This window comes from Diabrotica undecimpunctata, chromosome 4, assembly GCF_040954645.1.
Source record: "Diabrotica undecimpunctata isolate CICGRU chromosome 4, icDiaUnde3, whole genome shotgun sequence".
Lineage (NCBI taxonomy): Eukaryota > Metazoa > Arthropoda > Insecta > Coleoptera > Chrysomelidae > Diabrotica > Diabrotica undecimpunctata.
Window position 1 is genome coordinate 130,567,826 of NC_092806.1, and position 12,026 is coordinate 130,579,851.

General features: G+C 37.6%; 1 protein-coding gene across 1 annotated transcript in view; it reads left to right on the forward strand.

Annotated features, from left to right (window-relative positions):
- The window catches only part of tej (tejas), a 65,456-nt gene that overhangs the window by 10,780 nt on the left and 42,650 nt on the right, over positions 1–12,026 (forward strand). The window contains exon 4 of the mRNA XM_072530252.1: positions 1,286–1,972. Coding sequence (XP_072386353.1) covers positions 1,286–1,972 — 687 coding nt within the window. The remainder of the gene's footprint in view (positions 1–1,285; positions 1,973–12,026) is intronic.

A 12,026-nucleotide genomic window follows, 5' to 3' on the forward strand; every position in this document is an offset into this window, starting at 1 on the left:
TTCAACACTGTTGCTATCAATTTCTATTTTACATCTGGTTGGTTCTTTGCTGACTACTACTGTTTTAGTTTTCTGAGATGAGATTGTCATATTTAATTATTTTGCTCTTATGTTAAATCTTTGGACCACTCTTTGCAGACTATTCATCTTGGGCTATCAATATTGCGTCGTCTGCGTAACAAAGTATTTTGATTTCTTTGTTTCCCATTCTGCATCCTCTTCCTTTGTTAACGGTTTTGATGATTTCATCCATCATCAAATTGAAGAGCATGGGGCTCAATGAATCCCTTTGTTTTATTTCGCTGCGTATTTCTATAGTTTCTGTAAGTTGTCCATCTATTCTGACTGTCATTTGGTTGTTTTCGTAGATGTTTTCGATAGGTTTTATAATATTTAGGGGAACTTCTCTATTATACAGAAGATGGATTACATCTTTTAGTCTTATTCTGTCAAACGCTTTCTTTAGGTGAATCAGATACAGAAATGCTGGTCTATTATATTCTAGTGATTTCTCAGTAATTTGCTTTATAACGAATATTGCATCTGTACACGATCTTCCACTACGAAAACCCTGTTGTTCAACTGCTAAACTTATCCTCTGATTTATGAGCACTTGTAAAATTTTAGTTGTAAGTTTTAGCGTAGTATTTAACAAGTTTATACCTTTGTAGTTTTCTGGCCGTTTTTTATATTCTTTTTTGAATAGTAGAATTAGTTCGCTCGTTCTCCATTATTCCGATATTTTATTGTGTTTTATAATTTTATTAATTAATGTTGTTAATTGTTCTGTCATTGCTGCTCCACAATATTTCAGTAACTCGTTTGGTATCCCGTCTTTACCTGCTGCTTTTCTGTTCTTCAGTTTTTCAAGTATTTTCCGAACTTCCTGTACATTTATATTAAGTTCTTCAATTGTGGGAATTTATGGCGTCTCCCGTTCTAACGTCGTTTGTTCTTCCTCTGCATATAGCTTTTTTATTTAATCAATCCACGTATCCTTTTCTATGTGTTTTGGTTCTATTAGTTCCTTTACCCCCGTTCTTTGACCTCTTATGAAGCGCCATATTTCCTTTTGCAGACCGTAAAAATCATGTTACATTTCTTTCGAAAAGCGTTCCAGATGATCATTTTTTATTTATTATTTTATGATCATTGTTGTAAGAATATATTATCCATATTCTAGGATCCTTATATGTGAATATTACAATACCTCCTTTTATAAAATTTGTGTTTGTTTCAATTACTCAAGAGTTTATCTAAAAGTACTTATATTTATTATTTGCAGAAGAAGAACAGTAGTAGTTCCACCACAGCGTTCAGCGAACAATGTCGATAGTATCAGACCGGTTGAAAGACAAAAAATGGTATATCCACCAATTAAACCTTTATTTCCACCTACACAGAATATGGTAAATGCACCAATTAAACCTTTATTTCCACCTACACAGAATATGGTAAATCCACCAATTAAACCTTTATTTCCACCTAAACAGAATATGGTATATCCACCAACTAAACCGTCACATACACCTACACAGAATAATTTTGGAACAAATTCTTCTAATTACAAAAAAACTATCTATGGACCTTCTTCACCTTCAACTTCAGGACATTCAACTGCTGGCACAAGTAGTCCAGAACAGAATGAATCACCTGTCAAGCCATTTGAATATAAAAATAATTGCGTGAATACTGATCTTATTTCAAATGTACAAAATTTGTCAATTTCAAAAAGCAGTTTAAATCCGGTGAGAAGAACGAATAAAAGTTTATCGCAAAATAATTTTGGTACATTACAAAAATCTCAAGATAACCATACAAATATCGACAAACATACTTTAACTAAAAATAACCTATTTTCCGTAAAGGACGAAGAAGATAATGTGCCTGCCAATATAAAAAATAATCTAAGGCTATTAATACAACAACACCCTGAAGGTATGTGGTGTACAGAACTTCCTAATGCTTACAGGTAAGTTTGTTTAATTTTTACTAATAATAAAGTATTTTGCTGATGTTTATTAAAGATTTATTCATCATAAGATTATTCGATTCATATTCACTTCTTAATATTGTTCTGAAGCTATTTTCTTGTGGTCCTTTAATATTATTTACTATCTTCAATGTGAATTAACCACAATTTTAATTTAAAATACGTTTATTTTGACGTTTCCATTTTCACTTCGGAAATTTTCAGCACGATTTCCGAAGTGGAAGTCTAAGCATCAAAATAAACATATTTTAACTGAAGTTGTGGTTAATTCACATTAAATATAGTAAATATATTAATATCATTTCACTAATGTTAAAAATCGTCAATCGACAAAAAATCAAGTAGTACATTACATGTCAGCTATATAGAAAGAACCTGCATATATTTTTGTACCACTTCACCCCGAACGGTTGAATCTGTTCGTTGGCACATGAATAATCATTTAATTAATACGAATTAAATCAAAACTCGCAAGGGGAAAAAACGCAAAAAAAATCGATTTAGAAAATGTTTCAAAATCTCCTGGACCTCGTAAATACGCATGCCCGAAAAAATAAATGGATCCTAAAAACATGCACCATTTTAATTTCATAGGAAATTGGGCGACAGGGTAGGATTTGCACGTGCTAATGATGTCCAGTATTTCCAATAAACATGACATATTATGTTTCTCTAATCTTAAACATTCTACTTAGTCATCGCATTTTTATTTTATCTCACATTGAAAGATGTAATAACAATTAACGACTTCCCGTCTTCGGAATTGCTGTGTAAAAATGTAAAATATTTACATTGCACGAATTTGGCTTGTAAATAAACCTTTTAAGAACTGAAAAAAATCTAGAGGATAAATAAATAAATAACAAATTAATGTATGATAGAAAAATAATAGGATTTTGGTTTTAAATTCAGCAAAATATGTTTATACGAGACGAAAACCTCGAATTCATTGGGAAAAATATTCGCATGAGATTTTTTGCTTAATCACTTTCATAAAAGACCGCAGAATAATGTTCAAGAGGTCATACAAAAAGTGGTCCTAATTTATTAAACAGTTTTGTATAAATCCATTTTTAGGTTGGGATAAGGGCCTCAAACAACTAAAAACAATGTTTTAAAATCAAATCTTCTTCTTCTTCTTCTAATGGCGCTACAACCCTGTGTGAGTCTTGGCCTGCTTAACAATGTTCTTCCATTCTGCCCTGTCGGATACTTTCCTTCGCCACTGCCTGATGTTCATGGTTTTAAGATCCCTCTCTACGTCGTCTATCCATCTTTTACGGGGCCTTCCTCTTGTTCTGTTTCCTTGGGGCTTCCATCTCTGGACTACTTTTACAGCTCGATTATCTGACATTCTTTCTAGGTGACCAAGCCAGTTTAGTCTTTGTGATTTTACAAATCTGACAATATCTGCGCTCTGCATTAGTTCATCCAGCTCGTGGTTCATTTTAATTCTCCACGAACTATCGCTGCATTGGGTTGGTCCAAATATCTTCCTTAGTATTTTGCGCTCAAATATTCTCAGTTGATTTTCATCAGTGGTTGAGAGGGTCCACGTTTCACATCCATATGTGGCCACTGGTCTAATTACTGTTTTGTAGATTCTCAGCGTAGACTCACGATTCAGTAACTTACTTTTCATTAAGTCTTTGTATGCATAAAAACACTTATTACCGCTAAGAATCCGTGCTTGTATTTCTTGACTGATGTTGTTGTTGTCATTTATTATTGAGCCTAGGTAGGGAAAAGTGGAGGCATATTTGTAGGTATGGTTGTCTACCTTCAGATTCTCATGTTCATTCGATTCTGTGCCCTCCATATATTTTGTTTTGCTTTCATTTATATATAGACCAAACGTAGCAGCTTCTCGTTTCAGTTCTATGACTTTTTCGCTCAATACCCTTTTGTTGCGGCTTATTATGGCAACATCATCCGCATATGCGCATATTTGCATAGATCTTGTATTAATACAGCCGTTTACATCCAGTTTTCTAACAACAGCTTCTAAAGTTAGATTAAAAAGTGAACAAATTCCCTTCGTTGGCTCAGTGAAGATGTTCGTTCTGTTGTAATGGAAACACCAAATAATAGTAGCAGAGTTTATTGTTGAGACGTACACTATGGGTGTAGACCCGGGATTACTTTGAGTAGAGACTGATGAAGTTGATCGTTGAAGACTATATGTTCGTTGAGTGAATATTGATTGAATGCTTCTCTAGTCAAGAGATATTAGTTTTATATAAATTCTATTTGGGTCAATATTTTTCGCGTACCTAGCGTGATATGTGTATTTAATTTATGTAAATTGTTTAACTTTGTCAGTACTTTTGACTGATGTCCAAATTATTATTTATAATTGACCAAATGTGTATGTAACCTAATTAACTACGTGTGTGTATTTAATAACAAATAGATTCATTCGGTCTACTGGGTGATAAAATTATACTGTCCAATTTCGGATATGAATTATGAAGATTTGATATTGGACATACTGCGGAATCGGGCAATCTGGCCCAAGTGTCAATACTCAAAGTTTACATATAAGTATTACATAACATAGTAAAATTCAAACATGATAAATTATAAATAGTTTAAGAATAATCAATAATCTTCCAACCGTACCCTAGCTATCAATGTCCGACTCTATCTCTAGATTAAAATTAGGGCAATTGGATGAAAATGTGGAAAGTGGGATGTCAACTTGGGAAGTCGACCGTACATTGTTGTGCCGATTACTAACTAATACAGGTACTTCCTGTTCGTTAGTCTGAGTTTGTGGATTCCCTGAACGACATAGTCGTGCAACAGGACGGTACTTCCATAACGTGAGTATCCCAATTATTACCATTATAGTAATGATCCCGGTGGCCACAAAATAATGCCAATTAGATTCGTGAATCGATCGCCACTGCGTATGCGTCATTTCTTGTTCCAGACTCTCCTCCTCAAGTAACACATGACGTAGCTCTCCTCCTGGTATGTCAAGGTAGGTGTTTAGAGGCGTGTTAAACTTGCGGGGTGTCCTCGCCACCAGTTGGGCCACGGGAGTGATTGGCGACTTCAGGTAACTCGTCACTGCTCTGTCCACCCCACTGCTAGTGGGGAGTAATGTAATATTTTTCGTTTGGGCGATACATTTGGGTGAAAGCTTCAAGAATGTGACTCGTTCCAGTACTCTTTCGCTCCGATTTCCATCGCAAATAATGGATATGTGTATCGTGACTGGCGTGATAACTAGCCAGAGGTTGGGAGTACCCATCTTACTCCATTGAGCTGTCTGTATTGTCCTGGCTACCACTGGACATGTGCTATTCTTAGATCGCTCATAAATTTCTTCTAGTATGCAGTTTGGTTGGGTATCCATGTTTCTTATAGCCGTTGGTGAGCACGCTATCTGCGCCTTTGTCAACAGTAAGCACCTTTCTCTATCTTCCGTGGTCAATTCGAAGTAGTGCAGTGTGTTATAATCTACGACCAGTAGATTCCTTGGGGCGACAAATGTGCGCAACACCGACCCCTCAACGTTAAGTGGTATGGCCGTGACTTTGAGCATGCTGTACTTATTTTTCTCTGTCACTATGAAGTAGCCGATGACTGTTATATATCTGTCGTCATGACTGACTTCTGTTTCTATAATGGGTTGTCGTCGTATTTCGACCCCTTGAGGCAGTATCTGCCCTGCTTTCCCTATTAATTTGGTTATTTCACCCGGTTTCACTATATCAATGAAGTGTCCGTGGTTATAGTGAAGGTTTAATATTCCCTCGTAAAATTGAGTATATTCGTTTATGAAGTCCATAACTTGTAATGCTATCGTTTGTATTCGTAACGTGCTATATTCGGTTTCTAGTTTTTGTGCTTTGTCTTCTACTTCGTTAAGTCCTTTAGATATTTCTTGTAGACCTGTGATTAGTGCTTTGTTAAACTTGTTCATTTGCTCGTTTATCCTGTTCTCTGTGTGATTGATTGATGTTATTGTTTCTAACATTATCTTCGCCTGGTGCTGTGATCCCTTTATTAGCTCCTTTTGGTTATTATCTAATGCTTCAATGTTACTGTAGGCTTCGTCATTGACTCCAAATACTGAGGTTAATATTGTTCCTAATATTCCTCCAATTTCTCTATTATATCCTTACAATTCACGATTTTTATCTCATGACACAGTTCTCGTACGCCTTGTATCATATTTCCTATTAGTTGGTGCTCTGTTCGAATTCTTCCTTTTTTGAGTAACACCTTTATTCGAAATGTTCCCCGGTCTATGACGACCTCTCCAAGGTCTTCTGTGAAAAATCCTGGTACCGGATTATATATTTTATACGGTTCTGCCTTTATGGGTTTTAACATCGTTAAAAACATTATAGCTACTAGTATTTTCTTCCATCTTAGTGCTGCTGCCTTTTTCGGCTTTTCCTGTTTCTCTTCTTCCAGTCGTATTAGCTTATGTATGGGTCTTTTAGTCAGTTTCCCGTTTGCCTTTCTCACTGTTACTACTCTGGTTAATCCCTCCGCTCCAGGGTGTGTTTCTGTTACCCTCGCTAATGGCCATCTGCCTGGAGGTGTATCCTCTTCTTTAATTATAACTATTTCTTCTTCTTTTATGTTAGGGTGCGCCTTATGCCATCTATTTCTCTGTTGTAATTGGTGCAGGTATTCCTGTTTCCAAATTTTCCAGAAGTCTCTTTTTATTTTCTCCACTAATCTCCACCTCGTCGGCATCTTCAAATAAGTCGTAAGCTCTTCTTCCCGATTTGGTGATATAATTTCTCTCCCTATAAGGAAGTGAGCTGGTGTCAGGGCTATTTTCCCTTCAGGGTCTTCTGATGACCCACATAGTGGTCTCGAGTTCATACATGCTTCTATTTGTGCCAGCACCGTACTCAATTCTTCATATGTTAGAACTGTTTCCCCGATGATTCTTTTCAAGTGATATTTCATTATTCGCACTGCGCTCTCCCATAATCCTCCGAAATGTGGTGCATATGCAGGTATGACATGCCACTGGGTACCTAGTGCCAGTAATCCTTGTTTTATCTCGTCATCTATTTTTTGATTTTCTTTTTTCAACAAATTTGCTGTTCCTACGAATGTGGTTCCGTTATCGCTGTATACGTTGTTGCACTGTCCTCTGCGTGCCGTAAATCTCTTGAACGCTGCGATGAAAGCATCCGTAGACATATCGCTTACTACCTCAAGGTGTACTGCCTTCGTTGACAGACACACAAATACTGAGATGTAGCCCTTATAGCTCCTCTGTCCTCTGCCTCTCGTGGTACTTATTTTTATTGGCCCGGCATAATCTATCCCTGTGTTAGTAAAGGGATGACTCGGGTTCACTCTGTCTTTCGGTAGATCTCCCATTAATTGTTGTGCTGCTTGGCTTTTATACCTCCTGCACCTTAAACATTTTGCTAGATGATCTTTCACGGTTCTTCTGCCGTTGATTATCCAGTATTTCCTTTTTATGTACTGTAGTGTTTGTTGTAATCCGCTATGTAGATTTCTTGCGTGACTATCTGTTATAAGTAACTTTGTTAATGCACTATCCTTTGGCAAAATTATCGGATGTTTTTCTCCGTACTTTAGATTCGTGTGTCTCAGTCTTCCGGTGACTCTTAGAATTCCTTGTCTATCCAGGAATGGTACCAATGACGCTAATTTATTTTTCTTGTCTAATTGCTGTTTCTTCTCCAGCTTATTTATTTCTTGTTTGAAGTAGGCGTGCTGTGTGCTTTATCACCTTTAATAGCGTTTCCTCTAATTCTTGGACTGTAAGCTGACTTTGTCCATTGTCCTTCTTTTTTCTGCATTTGTCTGCAAATCTCCTACAATATGAAAGTACTCTTCTCATTCTTTCTAAATTTGAGAATCTCTCGCATATGTCCTCCTTTATCGTTGTCGTGTGCACCGTTATTTTCGTTTTGACTTCCTCCTCATTTGTCTCTGGTATTTCTTCTGATTCCTGAGTTAAAGTTTTGTTACTAGTCAGCCAAGTTGGTCCCTTCCACCATAGCTCTGCTTCTAATAATTCTGATGCGGTACTTCCACGTGAGAGGATGTCCGCTGGATTTTCCTTTGTATCTACCTTATGCCAATTTTTCGGTCCTATAACGCGTCTTATTTCCTCTACTCTGTTGGCGACGAACATTTTCCACCTTTTTGATGATCCCCTTATCCAAGCCAGGGTTATCGTTGAGTCCGACCATGCATATACCTCAATGTTTTCCCTGTTCAATGCTTGTAGGGTTTTCTTCATTAAATTTGCTAGTAGTACCGCGGCACACAGCTCGAGCCTCGGTAACGTCGTTTTCCCTTTCAATGGTGCGACTTTCGATTTTGCTATCATTAGATTCGTTTTAATTTCTGGGCCTAATACCCTTGAGTAGATTACCGCTCCATATCCTTTCATAGACGCATCTGCAAATCCATGCAGTTCTACTCTGTTTATCTTGCTTAAGTTGTTCCACCTGGGCAATGTTATTTTCTCCAGATTTACTAATTGCGCCTGGTATGTATTCCACCTGTTTGTTGGTTGCTAGTTAATTCTTTATCCCAACTGGTCTTTTGCTCCCATAATTCCTGTATGAACATTTTCGCCTGAATTACTACAGGTGCTATCCATCCCAGTGGGTCGTATAGTTTTGCTACTTCTGACAGTACGTGTCTTTTCGTTATTTTCTTTGCCGTCGTTATCCCTATTTTGAATGTGATTATATCCTCTTTAGGTGACCAGTGTATTCCTAACGTTTTCCGTACTTCTTCTTGTTTGAATGCCTTCGAGTCTACGTTCCTCATATCCTCCGGTACGTTCTCCATTATTTTTTCTTCGTTGCTCAACCATTTTCTAAGAGTGAAACCTCCTTTTCTGAACAGTTGTATTAATTCCTTTTGGGCTGTTTCTGCTTCCTGCACTGTCTCAGCTCCTCCTAGTATATCGTCTACATACATGTTTTCTTTTACAATTTTCGATGCCAACGGGAACCTCGCTCCTTCGTCTTCTTGTAATTGTTGTATTGTTCTTAACGCTAAAAAGGGTGCTGCGGCCGTGCCGTATGTCACCGTCGTTAAGTTATACTCTTGTATGTGGTCCTTTGTGTCCTTTCTCCACAAAATTTTTTGATATTTTTGGTCTTCTTCTGCCATTCTGATTTGTCTAAACATTTTTTCCAGATCCGCTGAGTATGCTACCTTATTGGATCTCCATCGTAATAGTATATTTGTCAAGTCTTGTTGTAATTTCGGCCCTGTGTGCATAACATCATTCAGGCTTACTGCCGATGAGCTTTTGCTTGATGCGTCAAACACGGCTCTTATTTTCGTTGTAGTACTGTCCTCTTTTCTCACTGGATGATGAGGTAAGTAGTACCCATCTCCCTGGTTTTCTGCTATTACCATATGACCTTGGTTTTCATAATCTTCCATGAATTGTCTGTAATTCGCTTCTAACTGTTTGTCTTTTGCAAACTTCCTTTCTAGTTGCATCAATCTGGCGAATGCTTGCTGTTTAGATTCTCCTAACTTTGCGACGTCTTCCCTAAACGGAATTTTTACTTCGTATCTCCCTTCTTCATTCCTTTTTACAGTCTGTCGATACAGTTCTTCACATTCTTGTTCTTCCACTGAGAAACTTGTATCCTGATTTACTTCTTCTAATTCCCAGAAGTTCTTTATTTGTACGTCCATTTCTTGTCTTGATATCATACAGCATACTTCTGCTTTTATATTCTCCCTTTCTCGTGCTATTCCCGAAACTATCCATCCTAGTTTGGTGTTTTGACTCAGGAGTCCATTACTTATTCTGTGCATCCCTTCTGTCAATATGTAACTGTATTCTTTTACTCCTAGTAGTAAGTCTATCTTCCCTACCTTGTAATATCTTGGATCTGCCAGTATTGCATTTTTCTCGTTATAGTCCGGTAGAATTATATCCTTTTCCGGTAAATTCCTTGTTATCTTCGGTAGTACTAGTGCTTCTATTTCCATCTCGAAGTCACTTTCGTAATGAGTTTCGATTAAAAGTTTCATACTCCAGTTGGCTGTTTTTTCTCCTGACGAGCCTATCCCGGATATGGTCGCCTGTATGGGCTTCCTTGTTGTTCCTAGCGTCGTCGCAGCTTGTTCCGTTATAAATGCGCATTGTGACCCTTGGCCGATTAGTGCTCTCATTATGTGTGAATCTCCTTTCGCATCTCTTATGCGTACCACAGCTGTCGCTAGTAATGCTTCACCTTCCTTATGGCTTGCACAGTTTACTGAATTCTGCCCTCTTTGCTGGTCGTTGCTATTCCTAGGCCCATTGGTATCTTGTGTATTTTCTCGCCTTCCGTAATTTTGTTCTCTGGCGTTGTATGGATTATTATTTCCTCCTCTGTACCTATCAGCTTGGTACCCGTTTATTCTATTGTTTGAATCTCTTCCATTTCTTTCTTGTGTTTGTTCTCGTTTCGTTTCATTGGAGTTTCTTTTGTTGCTTGTGTTTCCTTTTTCATAATGCAACATATGGTGGTGGTCTCCGCCACAGTGTCTGCACCTATATTGTGAATAACATTGTTTTTCTTTTTTATGTGCTAGGCAGTTTGTACACAATCCTTTTTCTTTTATCATCCTGTTCCGGTCTCTTACATTGAGTTCCTGAAATTCTCTGCAGTTCGGTACTCCGTGATCTCCGTTGCATATCACGCAATGTGTTCTTGGTTTCCTAAGAGATCCTCCTTGCTTCTCTTGTCTTTTTTCTGACTCCAGCAGTTCCAGTGTCTGAAATCTTCGCTGTAGGAATGTTTGTGTCGATTTGTACGTCGGTATCTCTCTACTGTCTCCAATGTGGTTTTCGTACAGCCTCCTAGTTTCATTGTCCCATTTCGTTATGATAATTCGGGCTATCAATGGGCTCCACGCTTCCGTGTCTGTTCCTAACCCTCCTATGGCTTCCAGACTTTCGTGGAAGGTGTCATGTAGTGATTTCAATGCTCTAGCAGAAGATTCCTTTACTTCCTGCGCTAGTAGCATCCTGTCTATTAATTTAAACAATATCATCCTTGGGTTCTCATACCTATCTTTTAGCATGTTCCAGGCCACTTCGTAGTTGGCCTCGGATATGTTTAAGTGTTGTATCATTCTGTTGGCTTCCCCTCTTACTTGAGTTTTTAGGTACTGCATTTTTTCTGCGTTTGATAACTGGTCGTTTTCATGTATTACTTTAGTAAACAGATCGTGGAAAGTTCTCCACGTTTCATATCTGCCTTCATACACAGGGATTTTTACCTGCGGCAATGTCACACCGTCCCTCCTCTGTGTGCTTTCTGGCCGTTGCATTCCTGGCCTTATTTTCTTTAAAACTTCCCTACTTTCCTCTTTAGATGATTTATTCTCTCTACTTCTCCAATATCTGTAGCGTCCAGTTCCTCATTTACTGCTGCTTCAATCATTAGTGTATTCACCTTTTCCATGTATTCTCTTAACTCTGACTGCAATTCTTCATCCTCCTGCAAGTCTTGTTCATTTTCTGGCCGTAATAATTCCTCGATTCTTTGTTTTCTTATCTGTATCTCCTTTACTTTCGGTGCTTTTCCTCTTTTCAGCACCCTTCCATATTCTTCCAACAGGGTTTTCCCCTCAATGTATGTCTTAAATACCTGATCATAGTATTTTGTTTCAAAATATTTTTCTTTCGTTATGCCCCCTTCTAGCAGCTTTTCGTGGTTATTTAAAAATTTTGCCCAATATTCTTCTAATTTTTCCTGTCTATCCCGGATGTATTGTTGATTTTTCCGAGATTGGGAATCCTTTTTTGTATTTGAAACGAGTTTCACTATTTCTGTTCCTATTTCCGCTTGCTTAACGTATAGACTCTCCATGATTATTTTAAAATTTTTTACATTCAGCGGTAAATATATTAGACAATACTAAATGTACGTTATGTATTAAATAAGTATACCTGTATTATAACACTTTCTTTTCTATCGGAATGTGCAATTTAGCGAAATATGAGTTTGACCTTGCCTGCTGTGCTATTCTTTGCATTGAGGTAGGTCAA